The 22,163-nt window shown below is 40.4% G+C and overlaps 1 protein-coding gene across 4 annotated transcripts in view; it reads left to right on the forward strand.

The window, feature by feature from the left end:
* Positions 1 to 22,163, forward strand: part of LOC115367672 (alpha-1,6-mannosylglycoprotein 6-beta-N-acetylglucosaminyltransferase B-like) — a 145,033-nt gene that overhangs the window by 106,529 nt on the left and 16,341 nt on the right. For all 4 annotated transcript variants that reach the window (XM_030063547.1, XM_030063529.1, XM_030063538.1 and 1 more), the window contains 3 exons: positions 8,453 to 8,584; positions 16,907 to 17,040; positions 21,374 to 21,504. In XM_030063547.1, the coding sequence (XP_029919407.1) occupies positions 8,453 to 8,584; positions 16,907 to 17,040; positions 21,374 to 21,504 (397 nt within the window). The remainder of the gene's footprint in view (positions 1 to 8,452; positions 8,585 to 16,906; positions 17,041 to 21,373; positions 21,505 to 22,163) is intronic.

Here is a 22,163-nt window from a genome sequence, read left to right on the forward strand (position 1 = left end):
CTCCATTGTGTTCTCATTCTGTATGGTCAGTCATTCTTTCTCTCTCTCTCTCTCTCTCTCTCTCACTTTCTCTTGCTCTCTCTCGCTGTGTGTGTGTGTGTGTGTGTGTGTGTGTGTGTGTGCACACGCGCGTGCATTCGTGCGTGTGTGCATTCTGAGGCCTTGTTGACTTGATGCCAGCCTGGAGACAAGAGAACCCTGGGTAATTGGGCTCCTGTGTGGTCCTGTATGGCACTGGAAGTGTTTCTGGGACAGCTGCCATCCTAAATGACTGTGTGTGCGCGTGTGTGCATGGGTGCGTGTGTGCGTGTGTGCGTGTGTGCGCGTGTGCATGTGTGTGTGTGTGTGTGTGTGTGTCAGGGAGTGGGGGTTTTGGGGTAGTGGTGGTGGTTTGGGGTGGGGTGGGAGGGTCTGTCTATATGTGTGCATTCCTGCTGCTGTGTCTGAATGTCCATGAAGATACTAATATATTGAGATACATACTGCACATAGTAACTGTATCTGCTATTTTAGAACAGGCACAATGATAAGAGATTTCAGTTTAGTTAAATCCCGCTTAATTTTGAGCCATAAAAAGTGTGAAATGTGTGGTCCTGCCAGCCACTACGAAAGGATACTCTGAAGTGGGTTTTGTGGAAACAGAGTGACTCTGGGAGTCAGGTAATGCAGTTTTATCTACTGTGTGTCACTATGTCAAGAATAAACAAATCGAAATGCTCCTCATTTTCTCTCTTGCCCAATATTTTACAGCTGAATGGCTGCCCAAAACACAAGGTTGAGAGACAAAAAAAAAAAAAAAAAAAAAAAAAAAAAACAATCAGAGGAACGAGCTGCAGATGGAAAATGAAGAAGCAGGGAGGCTGTCTGTATTCTGCCCCACTGTTGTTTTGTCAGCTGTTACTAGACTCTGTTGTCTTTCACTTTTCCTTTTTTTTCCTTCGGTCTCTTTTCTCCCATCTTTCCTTCGCTGCCTCCCTCAAGCTTTGTTTTTATCACCTTCGCTGCCCATCTCTTCCTGAATGATTGTCGACATTAGGGAGTTTACACCGATGCTGTTCGCATTACTACAATTATCCAAACCCTTTTTCTCTTGCCTCCATCTTCCCCGAAGACACTCTGTTATGACAGAGAGACAGACAGGAGAGACTGATAGCCATCTGCAGGCAAACAAAAGGCCTGACTGCGCTCCAACACTTCGTAATGAAAACAGATTATGCACATTATATTATTGCTGCCTTTCCTCGATGAATAACCGTAGATGGGCCAGTATTCATCATGAAATACAGCGTTTTCTGCTTTTGATGGATAACTTAGTGGATATGTGTGTCAGGGCAGCTGTGTGCCAGCAAGTGCTGATGAGGGTATAGATATGGAGAGAAATGGAATTAGGCTGTGCATGATTGATATGGCTAATAAATGACACTTGTCTGCTTTCAGGGCTGATTCGGCTTACTCCCAGAAAATGCCTCCTTTATCGCCTATGCTATTTGATTATTTTTCAGCCTATATAAGGGTGTTAATAACTAGACAACATGTATAACAGTGCCACCCTGCCCACATAAACACATTAACACACAAACAAGTACTTAATGCCTTGGCTTACGGCTGGGAGGGGCCAGCTAGCTGCCAATGCACCGTTTTACTGCCTGCCCCTGAAATTAAATACCTGAAACTGATGCTGCTGGCTAGTCGGCATGGCCAATCGACATAGCAGACTCACCGGACACAATGCTTTTGACTAGACTAATAGAACCCCCACAGTAAAATGCTGGCCTTCAACAAACCATCAGATTTGTTTTTAGGTAAAATAAATTACAAAGGAAGGCAGCACAGCTAGGACTTGCTGCTTTCAACGTGCATTAATTTTTATCTCTAAAAGTAGGATGCTTTTTGGCCTTTTTGTGATTGTTTCATTTAGCTGTAGGCGATACACTGGGTCTTTATATGTGTCCATTGTGCTATTTTGGGAGGCAATGTAAGTTGTGGGTGAGAGAGACAGGTAGGATAAGGGCAGCAAGAGGAAACAGTGCATATAAAAGGAAGGGGGGAAAAAGGGAAACAGAGAAAGGAGTCCAAATATGCCTTACTAAAAAGGTTAACAATCACAATATAGAGAAGGCATAAAAGTAATGTAGCCAAATATTAAAGTAAGTAAAGTAAAGACATTCCTCTGAAGATAATGGCTGTGTTCTGCAGACACTGTGAAATAAGTTAAATAATATGTGGGAGGCAGTTATATTCTGATTTTCTGTTTGTTTTTAAGCGGAGCTGTGTCGCTGTCCGTGGTGCTGAAAACACACATTAACAGCAGCCAGATAAGCGTTGGCCTTACTATAAATCGCTTAATTCTTTCTTTTCTTTTCTTTTTTTTTTTTTTTTTGGACTATATAGATCTATCATTTTTCATTTAAGTCTGCAGTCACAACAATTGATTCAAGACATAGTCAAAAGTATGTAAAAAAAAAAAACCTTAGTCCTGCGAAGTACTGGCAGGCTGTCTGGGGTGTTTCCCTGTCTCCCTGCCTTCTGCCAAATGCATGTTGGGACAGCTCCAGCACCACACAACCCTAAATAGAAATATGCAGGTATGGAAAATGGATGGTTGGATGGAAATGCAAGTAGCCTACCTATATTTTTGTGATTCAACAACAGAGACCAGAGTTATTCAGGTGTGTTGCACGACCATGAATGAAAACGTTTTGGACGGATCATCCACACCATTGTGCTCACACATTACAAATCAGGCATCAAATCAGTGCGTATTGAGATGCTTGTTATTGACTAATGTGGATGCTTTTGTTTGTTATTAAATATATTTCTGCGGCCACCTCCTACCACTAATGTCTTGTTAAACCACACCACCTCCAGAAAGCTCAACAGACAACCCAAAAGTCCTGCTCCCAACGCTGATCACAATGTCAACTCAGGAAAAGAAAATGCTGACAAGAAGGATAGATGTCTACATTTTCCTCCAGATGAAACACTACAAGTGTATGCAGCATTATTTGCTGAAGTGCTAAATAAACACTCCTCTTTTGATTCAGTTCTTACCATAAACAACAAAAGGCGATTTATTTCTATACCTTTGTGTGCGCTATGACGTCACTGGAATTGAAATTGGACAAACAGGTTCTCAGAGATGATAGCTGTATTTGCAGTTCCAAGTTGGATGACTGTTTTTTTTTTCCCCCCACAAGTTGGAGCTTTATTTTAGTGAGTTCAAATGAACGCAGCATCGTAACCCATTCATAACATTAAACCCAGTAGCTTCCATCCTCCCTGCTGGTCTTACGATCACCTGATGGACATCACTATAATGTTAGCAATGTTCAATCATCAGTCCACTTTGATTTTGGATGCTGTTATACTACGTATAAACATACAAGCCACTACAGAGCCTATTGTCGCCTATCGCCAAGGTTTAGTCATTTGCTCTGCTCGTAATCTGCCCATTGAGTGTCATATAGGCACATATACAAGATAATTTTATTAATCAAATTCTCAAAAGAAAATCTGGTCTTCCATTACTGCTGATTCAGATGTTGCATGAGATGAAAATTATATTGACATTAAGAAGAATGGCATAACAACTGCCATAACAATTGAAGGGCCAATGGGGTCAAAGTTCAAGTCAGCTTTATTCTCAATGATAAGCACAATGACCATAGTGATGATGCCAGTGATGAGATGTCTTGAAATTTAATGTTGCAACCACAAAACATAAACAAAAACACAAACATAAATGACAATCAAATCTTTCTGTTGTTCGCTGTTGGCGGCGACCACAAATCGCCAAACTACAAACTGACCTTGACAATATGCTAATATAATAATAACCACCTGTAACCACCTTTCATGACTATTGTATGTGTAAAGCATAAACTCTAGAGTCTAGACAAAAGAGTTTACATTTTCAGAGTCTTACACACACACACACACACACACACACACACACACACACACACACACACACTGCTCTGTGAATCTGTGCATCTACAATCTAGGCCATCACAGAGACTCCCCTGGGCGACAGACAGACAGTAGTCACAGTACAGTTATGTAATCTGCATCTTAATATATAGTTCCACTGGCCTTTCATCTATCTCTGCATATATGCCTCTCTCTCTCTCTCTCTCTCTCTCTCTCTCTCTCTCTCATACACACACGCACACACACACACTCAACCATGCGTACGCAGGAGATAGATGCATACTTACACTCCTCGTGTTCTCTCAGGCTAAGGTCTTCGGATCTCTTTTACCATCTGCTTCACACTGGAGGTTCCTGCCGCGATACCGCACTATCTGCCCTTTTTTAATTTAGCATAGCGTCGCTTTAGGGACATGTTTGTAATTTTGAACTGTGCCAATGTTTTGGTAATCACTGAATGGTTATCACCTGAGGCTACGACGACAGAGGAGAGAGAGCTTTAGACATGAAAATGTCATTACTGTCTCTCTAAAATGTTTACACACTCATTTTATGAAAATTACACCTGTTTTTGTCAAAACTCTATACATAAATAAAACACATACACAAAATGCTGGTATATGATACACATATACCAGCATTTTCAAATATTAAACAAGCAGAAATTTAACATTAAACTATATATTTCTTTGGATTGCTCTGGTTTGAACAATTTTACATGTTTGCACTTTGAGCAGGCAGTGTGGCCAATTACCATTTTTTCTTTAGCATTTTGAATAATGGTGCTTTCCACATGAAAATTAGATCATTCGCTAAATTAGATTTTAGTGAATGAATGAATGAATGAATGAATGAATGAATGAGTTGTGAAAGATGTGCCAAATACAACTAATTGTGTTGTGTTTTGCAGACATTGTGACTGAAGTTGCAATCTGAGCAAAAATCAGAAAATATGACCTTCTTTTTGTGGAATTGCTTTGATGGTTTGTTACATGGCTAACAGATTTTTATCATGATTGTCTCATGTTCCTCTGCTTGCGTGTAAAACATTTAGAAAAAATAATATTTTCTAGAAAATTGCACTCTGCAAAATTGCACTTGTTAAATCATCTGAGGTCATGATGTAGGTAATACGTTGCTGCTACAGGCACGAATACTCTTAAAGCTTTACGTGAAGTGAGTTTGCGAACAATTCATACTTTTATAGTGGCAGCTCATGCTCCTTCATTTGCTGTAATTGGAACAAAACTGTCCACTCGCTTGAAACTCACTATCATTCAAAAAAAAAAAAAAAGAAGAAGTTATAAAAAAAGTTATGAGTTGTTGTTTTTTGTTAAATCGTTCAGAATCATCGGGTCAGGCCTGAACCACATGGTAAATTGCAAAGTGTAAGTAAGTTTTGCTTCTGATAGTGGACCACCAAAAAAAGTATCAGTAAAAGTAGAATATATTTGAAGCCAAGCAATCGCTGGTTTATTACATAATCCAAATCTTTGTCAGAGTTTACTATTCTAAGTATGCAGTTGATAGCTTGCCATCCCACCAATATTGAATCAATAAGAGAAGGGGGCGAGTCCATCCAGCCAGATGACCAGTCCCATTGCCACCCAGATTTTTTGATTATAGATTGCAGTTATAGAAGCACAGTGGAACATATTTTCATTATTGTTAAAAATAAGAACTTTGGGATTTCTACAGTATTACTCAGGCTTGAGAGAAAGCCACACTTTTCACTGCCATTCGCTGAAGCCCTCACATGCGCTAGGTGTTGAACAGGCCTCTTCACTCATGAGAGCTCTCCATTATCTATAGGGTGAAGTGGAACACAATATCACTAATGGACAATGTACTAATGAGGGGCACCACACTCCAGGCAAAGTGTTCACTTGAAAACCCATCATGGTATCCCACAAAGTGTTACAAAGCTTTACAAACTGTAGGTGGTCAGTACTTACTAAAGTCCTTTGATACAGCCAACAGTGATTCGCCGCTTTTCTTTTATGCATGGGAGGGAACGGTTAAGCATTATTTTTCATTTGTAGGAAATTGTATGCTGTGTAATTCTACAGAAATGTCTTTCTACTATAATTAAAATGTCTGCATATACACACACAATCACACACAGCTGCATGTCCACACAGACACACTACCACCAGCGCTCTCAAAGAACTTCTTTGACCTCATTTCCTTTTCACATACTGCCCAAACTTCTTCATAGTTTTCATCAGACCCTTTTATCCCAGCACTTTGCACTCTCTGATAGTGGTTTGCGGCTACCAGTGCAGCTCCTCCTGTAAGTGCTGGCTTGCAAGACTATCAAATGACCCCGTGGATAAGTACTTCAACCAAAAAGACTCCAATGTAAAACTAGCTTAGCGAGATGAAATACACCAGAGGTATGAGTTACATTACAGTCTCCATTAGCCTTTTGGCCTCATCTGTCACAGGAGGAACAACGTCAAAGCTACCAGACCACTCACAGGTCAGATATCCAAAAGCAGGTCTGTTGGCACGGTAACCGAGAGGTCCTTAGCCAATCAATGAGTCAAACAAGGAAGTGAAACTGGACATGGTACTCAGCACTCTGAGGAATATCTGTGTGTGTGTGTGTGTGTGTGTGTGTGTGTGTGTGTGTGTGCATGTTTGTGTGTGTGGGTGCATATCCATCCTAACAAGTAATTTAATTATCTTCTCATCTTTTTATCATTTTTTTAATCTCTTTTTCAAAAAAAAAAAAAAAAAAAAAAAAAAAACTGCCAGTGGGATTAGACTCCCAGTTTTTTCCAATTCAAATCAACTTCTTTGCAGAATTTTCTTGAATCACATGTCATGTTATAGATTTGTGTGGATAGACAGACAGGCAAATGGAGGGTTGCATAAATATAGAGTCAAACACTTTACATGTTCGCGCACACACTTTTTCACAACCATCCTCATCATAAATTATATTTCTGTCTTCCTCCCTCCCTCCATTGACCATCTGTTGCCGTTCATGTTATTGCTGTTGTAAGATACAATTCAGCCAGGTCATTACAAATTCAGCTCTTTTCATCCTGTTTGTTTGAATTATGTTTTATTATGCCAAGGGCCTGCTCGGTGCTCTCTGGTTTGTACTTTGATTGAACTCAGCATTACCCATGTGGTACTGTGTGATCAGCCAACATTTTATTTAATTCAACTTTCAGTTTCAAGCACTACTTCTGTTTCAGCTGTTGGAGTGAGATTCTCAGTTTTGGAATGTAAACTCTGTATTTCCAGTCAAGTCTGACAGTTCAGGGCAGTGGCTTGTATGACATGAATTTATGTTGCTGCTTTTTGTCATTACATGGGCCAAACAAAGCTTTTTCTTAGTACAGGCTGGTGGTCTTTAGTGGTGTAGTATACAATGCAGGCAGGAGCTTCTAATGTGACTTCATATGTGTTCACTTCTAGTTCCTGCTATGCAGTGACATATTCTGGGTCCAGTGAGTTTCACGCAATGCACCTTTAAATCTGTACCTGGTAATATTCATATGTTAAAAACAGCTGTCTAATCAACCTTCATCTCGATGTGGGGCTGTAACCAAGAAGAGGGTTAGTTGAAAATCCTTTGTATTAGCTCTGTTTGCCCAAAATCTGTGGGGTCACAGGAAAAAAAAAAAAAAAAACATTTATGCACAGGAAATGATGCGTTGAAACTTAGGTGTGAAATATAAACGGTCTCCTAAACTTCAGCGAGTGAGTGCTCCATCCAGAAAAAGCTGGGTTCACCAAAATCACATCTCTTTCCTTTCTTGTCCTTTTGTATAAAGCATCAGGATAGATTGGTTAACATGAGCATGCTGAGTTCAGTTTACTGACATCACCTCACAGGACTTCTGGATATAAAAGTCCTTGAATTCCAAACAGTTACCTTTTGCTGCCATTTGGGGCCGTCAGTGTGTGAAATTGCTTGTTGCAGCTTGCAGCAGTTTGGATAAAAGAGTCCACTAAACGGCACATGTTGTCTCATTAAGAAAATGATGTGCTGATAACCAACTTCTGGGGGCCAGCTGAGCCAATTAGTCCACCGACAAGTTTGAATGGGTTTGAATTGGCTGATATTGTGCTGCTGACCCATTTCGTTTTCCTCATTTTTGTTCTGTCTGCTCAGAAACACTGCAATATTTTTCTTTTGAGATGACACAGATTAAATGTAGGTGTTTTTTGAGGTGAAAGATAGTAATCTAGCTATTTCTGCCATATGTAAGTACATATGAATACTGTTATTTTACAGGGTAAAAATAAAAAGTACTTTTGTGTTGTAATGTGAAGTAAGCAGTAAGAAACTAAAAGTGGGGGTACCACACTTTAAAAAAATGCCTAAAAAAGACATTTTAATTAATAATGCATGTTGGGATGTGCTGGTAGTTCGGTTAGCTAAGGTGAAATCCATTTACTCACAACATCATGGGAGTGAATCCATCTCCCATCCCTGTTTGTCTGTGCTGTTTTTCCGCGTAGCGAGCTTGTACAAACTGTGTGTTTTTTCTGTGTGTCACAGGTTCCTCGGCGTGCCGCCAGGAAGAGGCAGCTGCCCGCTGACTGGCCCGCTGCCCTTTGACCTCATCTACACTGACTACCATGGCCTGCAGCAGATGAAGCAGCACATGGGGCTGTCACTCAAGAAACACAAGTTAGTGTCTGTCCAGTGTGTGTGCGCGCATGTGTGTGTGTAAAAATGTGTGTGTAAGTGGCTGCATTGCTGCACCCTAGGTGCTGTGCTGCTTTAGCTGTACATATTTTCACTAAATTATGTTTGTGTTTGGGTTCACATGCATGTAAACAATGTGTGTTTTTGTGTTCCAGGGAGCCAGGTGAGTGTATAGTCTGTGTTTATTGATTCATTATGGCTGGTAATAAGGTGTGCATGTCTCTGACCAGATGTCTGAATGTAATTCATTCAGCTTGTTAAATTCACACTACTGTCATACATACAAACACATGTGCGCTGACATGCACAGATTCACACTGTACCACCTGTCATGCACCATTAGTCTGCACAGCAAGAAGCTAACCATCACATGTTGTGCAAGATTGGGAGCATATGTGGTATTGACAGGTCAACACACAGGCACACACACAAACAAGCAGTTCACCAGTGCGCCAAACCCCAATCAAGCTCCATGTCAGCAGCTTGTTATTGCTGGTGCTTGCATTCAGAGTCTCAGTGTCAATAGAAAAGTGGTTAAACGCCGAAAAAACAAAACAAAGCGAGAGAGACAGAAAGAGAGACAAAGAAAAGACAGCTGTCTCATAAGAGACAAGAAAGATGGCTTGGTTAAAGAGAAACTGTTTTTTTTTTTTTTTTTTCTGCTTCTGAGAGTACAATTATAAAAGTGTGCTTACAGCTTGCTAATGGCTTTTGGCATCGCTACAAAGATGTAACAACTAGGAAACTAGGCCATGACAGTCATGAGACTAAGACAGCACGACAAAGTTAAGTAAAGTAATAACCAAAACAATAAAAAATAATAAAGTACCCCAATACCTCCAGAAAAGTTCCACCTGCACAGCCCCCCACCCACCCACGTTCCATTGTCATTCTTTCCAGTCCCACTAGATTGGCATCCTTGTCTACCCCTTGGTATTCAATGACAGCAATTGACATTTTACTTTCCAATTCTTTCTCCCAGTGTAGAGAAAACCTGCAATGAAAGAAGAAAAATAGAGCGCAGAATATGTGGGTGAGGGGCCTCTTGAAAGTTAGAAAGAGAGAGGAGAAAGGAAATAAGAGATAAAGCAATGAAAGAGAAAGGTGTGTGAGAGATAGCACCAAAAAAGAAGAGAGGGGAATGAGGGAGAGACCTGACACCATATATAAAAGGCTGCTCCATGTATTTTTAAAATCCAATTATGAGTGAAAGAAATGCTTTATGGTTGGGCTGGGGAGCAATTTTCCCAGCACACACACACACACACTCACACACACACACACACCCTGTTTGGCCTGCTCTCCCTCACTTACTGTCACACACACATATATGCTGCACACAGACATACGCGCACACGCACACACACACATATAATCCTCCATTTCCCTCAGACAGGATGCCAGTCAACCATCAGTCTACTTCTAATTGCCTGCTGAGGTCAGCAATCCTCAGTTCAATCATTATTGCGGAGTCTTGAGTTCTGGTTTCCCTAACAGGATGTGACTCTCAGTGTTGGTAAAAGACTGCTTTTCGATTGGCAGAGGCAAAAGTGTTCTTTGAATTTTTCAGCAATGCAGAAGAAATTAGTAATCTATATCCTCGCTTTCTCAAGAGGGCACACTTGACTGGTTCAAGTACATGAACAAGAGCAGGATATTCAGTTCTTTATGGGAGCCTGAGAGCTCAGGTGCTCATCTGTTAACACACTACAGGCTAACAGGGATTCACTAAAATTTACAACCCAGTATATGATACATAACATACACCATTGATTTGTATTGATCTACCGTATGGCAAGCAAAGTACTTTTCTTTTTATGTTTTCCCCCTCAATCATTTCCCTCCCAACAACCAGACATTCACACCTAACCACTTTATCCATTTATCTTTGCCCAACAACTCCACAGCCCCCAAGGGGTTCAGGGCAGGTCAATGACATACCCGTTCACCTCTCTCTCTCTCTCTCCCTCCCTTTCTCTCTCTAGCTTCCTCCATCTGGACACACCAGGCTATTTGAGCCCAGCGAGCTGAAAGGCATCATTAATCAAGTGCTCTGAGCTCTGGGACCCTTCAGCTTGCTTTAATTACTTTTGTTTTATGTTCCCACTGACATCCACATTCATTTATTATGCCTGGACAACACTGCGGTGTCCTGTCCAGTGTATGGGTATGCATGTGTGTGTGTGTGTGTGTGTGCATGTGCGTGTGTGTGTGTGTGTGTGTGCATGCGGGTGTGTATCAGTGGCTGTGTACTGCTGGTAAAGATGCTGAAAGCCGATAGGAGCCCTAAATCAAACCCACCCATCTGATAATTGGACTCACATATTGATTACCTCTGCATGCTGAATTTACTGCTCTGATCAAGGTGGAATGGGAAAGATCTTCAGAGGAATGCCTACACAAAGAAACATCACCTCACTAAGATACAGGGCTAACCAGAGAACCTGTAGATTGTGTGTGTAGTCAATACCGGTCTGTAAGTACAGTTTAGGTTAAAAGAAAGAAAAAGAACAGGAAGTTTAATGAAAATGCTAGTTGAATAAATGGCATTAATGTATATAAGTGAATAATCATTGTGCTGTAATTTAACTTAACATTAAACACAGTTACAGGTGTAGCTGTCCTACAAGTTTCATTTGTCGTTTCATGTAAAAATGAAGTACTTCACACAGAAAGCAGAAAGCCTGGAAGACTATCCCCTATTATTGTGGAAAAGGGGGGTGAGCTAATAAGACCCACCCACCCTTTTCTCACTCGTTCCTCAAGCTGTAAATCTGAACTGGGATAGGAAAGCACTACTTGTTAATGGTCCCAGTGATTTGTTAATGTTTGCTCAAGAGTGCGACTGAACAATGTCTCCGAGAGCTCCATATTTGGCCGACTGTTTGTTTCTTGAAACATTCCACGTTGCAGGTGGAAGCCGTAATCGTCAAAATTTGCTCTATCCAGGAAAACTGAAAGTGTAGGGAAATAGGGGAGCTTTGTCAAGGCTAACTTCCCCTGACATTGTTGCTCTGACAGTGTCTGACAGAGCGTCAGAAACAGGTCTGACATCTTGCTGAGAGTATTGGAGAACAGCTTCATTGCAGTGGTTTGATGCTTGACAAGAGCACATGACGGGCAGATACAGTCGTAGCATCTGTGGTAACATCCATCTTCAAAGTTTGTCAGGCATTGCAACAGCAAATAAGGAGGGGCAGTAGCTCACAGATGTGTTGTGAGTAGTCAAAGTAGTCACTTGTTTCACAAAATCTAAGAGACACAAGTGTTTCAGCTGTCAGATGATTTGTAACACAAGATAGATATAGATAGATAGACATGGATGGATGGATGGATAGATGGATAGATAGATAGATAGATGGATGGATGGATGGATGGATGGATGGATGGATGGATGGATGGATGGATGGATGGATGGATGGATGGATGGATAGATGGATAGATGGATAGATGGATAGATGGATAGATAGATAGATAGATAGATAGATAGATAGATTAGGGATGTAACCGAATCCATATCCGCAATGAATAATGGCTTTCTTATTAATAATTTGCACTTCTGAACACTTTTTCTGAAAGTTCAGCTTTAGATAAGCAACAACAAGTTCACAATCTGTGGTTTCTTGTGATGCATAACACTGCTCTGACTGCTTTTTGTATCCAGGCTTTCATTTTGAAGTAGCACAAATGCTGAAATAATACAACAAAGTGTCTAGAGGATGGAGGTACACCAAAAGAATAAACAACAGTCACAGTGCAAAAAAAAAAAAAAAAAAAAATTGTAAACCCATCATTAAACTTAATAACACAACGCAAAGACCACATGGTAAGCCAAACACATACAAACAAAATATATAACTAAATAGGCAGCATGAGCCAAACAACAATGAACTGGGCTAAATAAATATCCATTCCAAAAAAGCATGCTGGGAAAGTCCACTGACTGGAGTTCACACGTATGTTGGTCACCGAAAGACACAGAAGTCCACCGTGTATTTTTCACAGCTAGATTCCTTTTGATTTGCAGAATGCAGAGTTGTTAGAGTGGGTGTCCTAAAGCTATATAGTTTAATAAGCAGGAATTTCAGTCATTTTACATTTCTTTGTGGTTAAACTCCAATGATAAAAAAAAAAAAAAAAAAAATCAAATACAAATAGTGGTGCTATATATCTCAATCCCTGAGATGTCAGAAAATTTTCATTTTAATTCTATTTATAGAGGATGTAATCCTTCATCTGAAGTGAATATACTGTATCAGAGTCATAAAAATTGGACTTACATTGTTTACAAATGATAACAAAAAATATTAATTACAAAATCTGAGATAAAATGTAATGGGCATGCCGCAGCATCTGCTGCAGTACTAATGGAAGATAATTGACGGATGGATAAGGCAATAAGTCTTTGATGGTGACCACTATACACATCCTTGCACTTTAACAGAGGATTTTATAGAGTCATAGAAGTGCAAGCTATAGTTAACTAAAGGTTAAAAAGTAGCACAAGTACACTGTTTGCTTATTTATTTACAAAGGCTGCATCACCTGTGTGTCTAGACAAGATAAGTTTTATGGTCACGCTTGAGCTGTGTGACACTATTCTTACCACGTCCTGGGGAACAAGACAAGCCATTACCTCTGATTATATTCACAGATCAGTGACAATGCTGCATGTGTGTTTTGCATGCTCTGTCAATTGGGAGGTAGTGCTGTAAGCCATGGTTGTCAGAATACCAAATTATTAATTACTCGCTGTTTAATGCACACCAAATTATTCATTCACTGATCATACAAGAATGTCAGCGAACACAAAGAGCAGCTAATGACTTCAACATGGAAGATCCTCATTGTGCTAACTGGAAGCTGATATTGCTAACAATCAGATCGTCATCAGGTCAGAAAGTCTTCTTGTTTGACACTGTTTATCTGTGACACACCAGCATATCCTGGCGAACCGGTTGAGACCTACTCTTATACTGATTGCAGTGTTTTTCTTTGGCTGCAAGACTTTGAAAATCACTGTAGGGTTTCAGGAGCTCAGTTGTACCATTAAATCAGCAAGTTTGAGAGACTGCAGGTCACATTTTGTGCATCCAAAATGTGCATGGAAACAGACACTCGATGCACATCAAAGTGGGATTAATTCTGCTACAGATTATCATGTTGCTGATGGATGAATAGTTGCACTTACTCAATTGCCTCTTGGGCCAGGTAAAATATAATATAGCACACTGCAACAAGAGCAGAAATGTAAATGTCTGCTATTTTCCGGTGAATTCCAGGTTCTCTTAATTCTACATAGTTAATGTAGAAGACTGTGGGTGACAATTGCACCGCCCTGCCATATCCCCCTGAGGACTGTTGAGCCCTGCCGAGCAGCCGTTTAACCCAGATTAGCCCCATAGTCTGATCTCCTGCTAGATATTCAGCTCAGCTACTCCTGCATTTATCCCTTCTTCTTCCACTCTTTCTTTCCTTCCCCCCTACGGGACCTCTTATCTGTAGGCAGAAAAATTTCTACCGTTTCAGAGCTGGTGATACATGATAGCATTGGGTGGAGGGGGCGAATGAGGGAAAAAGAGTGGGGTATTAAGGACAAGTGAAAGTAGCATTTGTCATTACGTATTCATTGGCAGTTTTCCTTGACCCTTGACACATACACACCCACACACAAACACACACAGTTTCCCCCAGAATCTCATCCTCCATGTCCCACATTGTGGCTACACAGATAAGCATACATTTTTAGACCATCCCTTGTAGATAAGCTGGTTTTTAGAAGCTTCCTTGCAAGATATATCACTGTCAATTTATTTGTTTCCCTCTTGCATGCTGCTGTCTTTGACGTAAATATCTGAGACGTGTCAAACAAGATTTGGGTGTCACCTTGTCTCGAATAGGACTTCTGTGCCTTCAGGGGAATATTTATTCTCGTTTTGATCATAAAAGCTCTTGAAAACATAGTAAACAAACGCCCAGGGACTGTGTTCGGCAGATGCCTCCACACAAAGCTAAATGCTGTTCTGAGGTGTCTGATTCTGAATGTCAGAGGGTTAGAGAGTCAGTCAGACAGCCAGTGATTTTGATTTTGTTCTGTTTGCACTATGACCAAAAGATGCACTCTATTCACCATGCTGACACATTGGAGTCAGCAGCTGATGTACAGGGCTGGCATTACCACAGTGAGCGAGAGCATAAAAGGAAAAATCTACCCTTAAACACTTCAACACTTTTAAAAAAAAAAAAAAAAGCTATTGGACAATTTGATGTTGTAATATTTCCACCACAGCAAAGAGAGAGTTTGATAGCCGGAAATCTTTCAGCGATCTAAAACATCAGCAGTAAATGTCTGGTTTTGGTGTCAGTCCCTCAGAATCAAAGAGCAAAGGCTTCTTTCTAGACTCGCCATGTTGCTCTGATGTTCAATGGGGAGAAATCCATCATTGACGGGGGAAAGATACACATGAAAGTAATAGACCAGAATGCAGGGCAGCCACAGGACTTGGTGTTTTGAATCAAGGGCATAGTTGATGATACTAGATTTACTCCCTTTAGTAGTTCTCCCCACCTATAAGCTACAGTTGAATGATCACATGCTGTTTAAATGCTTTTATACCAACCTATGACTGACAGCAACAATGTCACACCCAATCTCTGGGGTTATAGAAACACATTCTGAAAGCATGCAGGAAATTGCTAACTTATGTAGAAATAGAGGCTGGTTGAGGGAAAATGGTACAGCAAAACAGTAAATTACAGTAAACATTTTGTCACTAGATAACTCCTGGAATGCACTGAACTTCGCAGATTGATAACAGTTAACTGTGTAAGTGGAGCCAAGGGTGTTTTTTTTTTTTATAAAAGGAAAAACATATATATGTGACAAATATACAGAATAAAGCCACAAGGCCAGAGATGGACCTAGAAGCAGTGAAGTGGCCTTAAGAAATGTGTTTTGAACACAGTAGGTAATGAAGTATGTGGTCAATGGTGAGTCTTGTGCTCTTCAGACACTCAGATGATTATTGTGCTCTTCCCCTCTCTCTCTCTCTCTCTCTCTCTCTCTCTCTCTCTCTCTCTCTCTCTCTCTCTCTCTCTCTCTCTCTCTCTCTCTCTCTCTCTCTTTCTTTCTCTCTCCCCCGCTCACTCTCATTCTCTCTCGCTCTGTCACACACACACACACACACACACACACACACACACACACACACACACACACACACACAGAGTTATCTGCCAGAAAAGAGTCTCAGGGCTGAGAGAGTGGACTCGGAAGCCTTTAGCTCTTGTTAATCCTCCTGAGCTGACAGAGTGGCCAGACTGAACATACAGCACCAGCACAGAGGGTGGGGGTGGGGCTGTGTGTGTGTGCGTGTGCGTGTGTGTGTGTGTGTGTGTGTGTGTGTGTGTGTGCGTGCGTCTTGTGCTCCTGTGGTTTTGCTTGACTGATGTGGTAAGCTTTCATCAGGATCACCCTATCAGAGCCCTATCGCCACTCCAGCCTCTAAACTTTGAAGTGCAAACCTTTTTTCATTCCTGTCATTTTCACATCATACCTCCCACACCACACTTGACAGCTTGTGAAACAAAAGTGCTGGCTGCTGTTATTTTCTGGCTCCAATTCCATTGTTAGCTTGTGTTCCTTCAGTGTTCACAACCCTCTGGGTGTGCACTGGTATTGAATGGTGTTGTGCTCTTATTTGCTCTCTGTGGTGGAGCTTATTGTCAAACCTGGAAACACAGAATGACTCATAACAAAAAAAAGGTGGTGAAAAAATCATAGTCTCTTAATTGCTACAGAGTATACCTTCAGGTGTGCACTTGCTGTTGTAGTAATTCAGAGACTCAACTTGGCAAAGGGCAGCTATAGCCTACAAATTGCTGTTTGTGACAGCTCAAACTAAAATGTATTTTTTTTTAATTGCTGAGGAGTGGAGTAACCATTGTTTTTCAAGACTAATCTCACAGGAAGACAGTGAAATTACAATGTAGCTTATACTAAGCTATACTGTAAAAGAAATGTAATTAAACTTGTGTCATGGGATGGGCAATGTGAAGAAATTTTCTCACATTTTGGTACAAAAGATTAAACAATCTTTATCAAATGTACATACTTCTGTACCATATTTGTAATACTGGCCAACATTGCTTCCATATAATGAAGATCCGTTATTATTCTATGTGCAGTTTCCATATACGTCAACACAAAACATACACAATATGGTATTCAAATGTATGCAAATGTATTCTTTGAATGGGATCAAATGGAAGCATTGCTTTCTAATATGTTGCCTGTACTTACAGATGTCATATCAGGGTGATTGACACATTCGGGACAGAGCCAGCGTACAATCATGAGGAGTATGCAACGCTGCACGGCTACCGGACCAACTGGGGCTACTGGAACCTCAACGCCAGGCAGTACATGACCATGTTCCGTAAGAGCCAAATCTCTTCCTTCAGATTTCACTGGATCTGCAGGTGGTTCAGATGTTTCTAGTTTATTTGTTATTATAGTAAGACTTAGAACCTGCGTAAAGGGGGTCTAACACCATGTCCTAACTTGAAGCATACTGAGCAAGCATCAACGGAAAAAATGGGCCACTCCTACTATAACCAATGAGGGTGTCTAGGCAGGTCATGAATGTAGCAACACATCGTTTCTTCCCAACACATCAACAGACACCCGGTGTCTACTACTCACCCATTTTGCCATTTTCAAAGACAAAAAAATCAAATGCACGGTTTGTTTAACTTTTGACTTGATGCATCAGCTGTGGCCTCACACTGCTCGGACACACGGATGCGGTTAGGACAATAATGAGGAAATAGTGAGAGAGCCTTGTATTAGCATTAGCCATTTAATATTCTTGTACATTAGAGTAATAGTTTCCAGAGTGGAGTCTTGGATCACAAGGGCCCTTGAGGGTCTTCCAGGGGATCCTCAATAGAAGAAGAGATAATTTAAATGTATGAGTGATTACTTTGACATGATATTTTAATATCAGCACTTCCAGTCAATTTGTCATTATTTAAGTATGGCATCAAATCATTGTAATACTTAACATGGAAGCCACTGTGACGTTGCATCACCGCTTGAGTTTGAGTGCTGAACGTGCACAGCTGTGTACTATTGTCGGACAATAGCATAACAACGAAGAGAACATGGTTGCCTGAGCAGTGTCTTTAGACAATTTTTTTTTAACAAAAATGCTTATTATTTGGTGGCAGCATGCTGGGAATAGCACTGAAAAAGAACACACAGCAAAATACCATCCAACACATCTGCAGGGTTGGTCTTATGTTTACATATGCATCCTCTACATTGTGCTTGACGATTTTATGCACAGGTGTGGCTGAGCAGTTTTTAGCAGATCTTGCCTCTTTTGTCTGGCTAAAGGTTGCGTACATAGCCCGTTATTTGAACATGTTTTGCTTGTTCACATGCCGAGATTATTCGGTTCTGAGAGTCTATATAATTTTATGGTGCCATTACGGTAATCATTAGGCACAGTGCAATCATTCCTATTTGACACATGCACTGTCGTCGCTCTCTGCCAAACGCTAGGCTTTGGTGAAACAGTGCCTCTGAAGGAAGGTGCCTACTCTCCCTCACTGTGATACTGGCTAGGTAGCTGGTAAATGCTGCAGCCTATCTTACGGTCCTGTAGCTTCAAAACAGTACAGTCTGAGGTAGTACATCACCTTAGATTATGACACCAGGGATGTTATCCTTATATTCTGTGTATTGATAAATGCACATCATATTGCACACAGGACTTGCAAATCCCAACTTTTTTCAGCCATTTCTTGATGTAACTTGTACAAACGCACCATGTGCAAGTAGTTCAAACTTTTGAATTTTACAGCTTCAAAACATGAACCTTAAACCTCCTGCCCAACTGTCACACGCTGACTGTCATGAGCTCCGACAGTAATTTTAGTTATGATGAAATGAGTCCAACTCAGTGTTTTCACTTTCTGTGACAGATCTGCCTGCATGTTCACATTAATATAGAGAAATTGTGGTTTATGCAGCTATTTTCAAGAGCACAGCGTCTATTGTCCCTTCAAGCTTTATCTTTTCTATTGTCGCACTGAAAATCGTCTGCTCTGCTGCCTCCAAAGCCCTTGTCTCTGTCCTTGGCTGTCTGCTCATCTCCTGACTCCAGAGTTGACTCTCACATTCACTTGTCAACAGTGTCACATAGATTCACTACAGTTAACACTCAAACAGCAGAATCATTACACTGAACATACAGTATGTTCCCAACAGCATTAATTCTTTAAGAGATGACCAGTTATAGATAGTATAGATATGATTGTTATTATAACTGAAGAGGCAAACTGTCATGTACTTAAAAATTCATATAGCCTACAGTAATTGGTTGTGGTAACATACAATATTTAGCTTTTAGACTCAATATTTGGGAGGAGGGAATCAATATTTAACATGCAAAAGAAGCATAAATATCATGATACTACTGTCCACAGTGAAGATAAGACATCGGACTGAGGAGATTTTTTAACAAACTCTGATACTCTGAGACTTGTAAGCAGATCAGACATTAACTCAGTAGCAGTTTTATTAATTAGGGTTTTGGAATAGTGTGCCTGTTCTTTTCAGTTCATCCCCAATATTCAGTAAAATTTCTAAAGCCACTCCAATGAAAATCATTCAGGGCAAATGATAGTCTGTATACTCGCTCACTCTCTGCCAAGGTCAAGATACAGCTCAACTGTTGAACAGACAGTGAAAATGGCCACAATTATGACCAATAGATTTTTTTTTTTCATCATACATTTATTACTGCACTGCACATCGTTTTATCCACATTAAATGGAGGTCAGTCCTAAGCCTATTGTGGATAAAATTAAAATATAATCCAATTGTTGCCCCTTATCCTTTGTCTCCAAAGGTTCTCCATGGGTCACATACTTCAGACATGCCTCACACAATCACACTTAATCCGCATGGTATTCATCTTGCCTTGAATTATGAGACGAGATCCTTCAAGAATCCTGTGGGTCAAATGTATTGAGATGAAACTAATTAAAGGTAGTTATCAACTGTAGTGTTACAACAGAGGGTTTCATTTTAGCTTTGATTTGTAGATGAAGTGGTCTCATCACAAGAACATCACAGGGCGCTATAACAAAAGATGAGGTACAAAAATAATTTAGTTGGCACTCGCACAAGTCAAACAAATGCAAGTGGTGCTACCCATGCACTGCAATGCAATACTGCTTTACTGGAATGATGCAGAGGCAACCGATCGTCTCACATGAAATGATCGCACTTCCATTGGAGAGCAGCACTATCAATGTATTAAGTGTGTTCCAGGGGTCATAAGCGTGTTTTACTCAATAAATAAATAAATAAATAGCGACACTGTTTGCATTAGCAGAAGTCCTGGATGGCATATTTAACCTCCAAGTTAACAGGAATCATTACAGTTTCACCATGAGTCCAATCTGAAATATGGCGAATACTGAATACTGAATATTGATTGAGAGCAGACCTGGAATAGGAAGATATTTATGCAGAAAAAATGAGGGGAAAAATGTTACATCATATAACTTTCAGGGATTAAACATAGAGGAGAGTCAGATGTGTATTAATAATATATTTTCATACGAGCTTCCTTATGAAATGCAGGATAGAGCGTTTCTCATAGCGTTTAATGGATTGCCAGTGAGGACAGTGGTTAGATGGGGTAATAAAATAACATCCATGGAATTTCTAATCCCTTATTGTACCGAGGTTGAGACCTTTGAACCATTTTGTGTTTGAGTGCTATAGGTCTAAGGTCTGTATGGTCAAAAAATGAAGGCAATAGGTCTTGACATTGATATTAATGAGAGGACATGTAGATATGGCATTTTTATTTAAATTTATCTAAAGAAAAAGAAGAATCGTTTTGCGGGGCTATAAAGGTTGTGATGTTCAAGCTGTGAAAAACAAATGATATCTAGTGAAGCGGGGGCAAAATAGATAACTATTTTAAGAGGAGCACACATTGTTGACCTTAACAGAAAGAAGAATGTACCACGGCCTTTTTTTAAAATGTCGTGTGTGGTTGTACACATCTGAGTGGGTGTGAGACAGACTGAGAGCAGATGGTTGGATGTGGAATTGACAGTATTGATCGATGGCTGTGTTTTGAAACTATGATATTTAAATATTTATTTAATTATTTGTGAAGAAAACAAAATAAAAGATGGTGATTTATTGGTAATTTATCACTGTTCATAGCTTAAAATTGAAGTTAGGATTACCCACCTAAAATCTAGAGCATGGTCTGTATCATCACGCCTGTGTGGGTTGGAAATTAGCAGATGACCCGCTTACACGTCGACCTTTCAGACCCAAAGCCGATAATTACCTGGGACTGGATTCAGAACATGGGACTAAAATGCCAGGTTGATCCGTTTACTCTGAGCTCAAGTTTTGAATAGTAGTGGGATTTCTAGGTCAGTGTAAATAAATATTAGAGTTTCTTCCCATTTCAAGACAGCTGCTGTTTCTAATACCAAAGAAGACAGTAATCACACTGCCACTGAACTGAAGTAAGCAAGGATAAGAGTGGTGTTCTTTCTCTTTTGTCTTTTGTCTTCTGTGTCTCTCTCATACACACAATTGCATTTCACCTCTCAAATCTTCATACCTTTTTCTCTACAAAAAAAATGCTCTATCTCCTCTGTACTCTTTTGCTACCCTCCTGCTTTCCCCCTTCACTCACAACCTCATGTACACACACATGCATCCAGCACACACACCAGACAACTCGTTCATGGGCTTTGTTTCGGAGGAGCTGAATGAGACCGAGAAGAGGAACATTCAGCAGAACAAGGTTAACAACATGGCAGTGGTCTACGGAAAGGAAGCCAGCATGTGGAAGGTACGCGCAACGAAACCATTTACACATCACACACACACACAAAAAATGCAGATGATGCAGGTGTGTACCATGAACTGTTATGTCTGTGTTACCTCTCCTTTTAGTGTTTTCATATACAGAGATTGAGAATGTATTTTCTTTTGGTGGGCAATAAAGCATCTGTGTATCTAGCATCTGTGTGTCTCTAGACACAGACAGACACACACACACACTGGAGGACTTGCTGTAAAAAACAGTATGCAAGCATGCAACTTAAATGACTTGCATCAACATCAGTTCACACATTTGTACACTTAAACATACACATATGCATGCATGTAGTTACAGATGCAAGCACATGCATATGCAAGACATGCACTTGTAAGCATGCACATACACACTAGTAGGAAGTGGACCTAAGTACTCACACACCTGCACAGACTTCACTGTACATCAAGAGCTGGATGATTTAGACCACACAAAGGGTTAAATTCTCTACACGCTGCAGTCTCCTCCAACATGGATGTGTACACACACATCACTCACAAAACTTAACACCACATACTCATCTCCTCCAAGTCTGATATTAGCAGAAAAGTACAAAGGCAAGGCTTTGCACATCCCTGTGTGTGCACACGATTGCAGCTCAGCCACATGAGGCTCTATCTCACAGAATCGTA

The sequence above is a fragment of the Myripristis murdjan genome, chromosome 1, assembly GCF_902150065.1.
Source record: "Myripristis murdjan chromosome 1, fMyrMur1.1, whole genome shotgun sequence".
Lineage (NCBI taxonomy): Eukaryota > Metazoa > Chordata > Actinopteri > Holocentriformes > Holocentridae > Myripristis > Myripristis murdjan.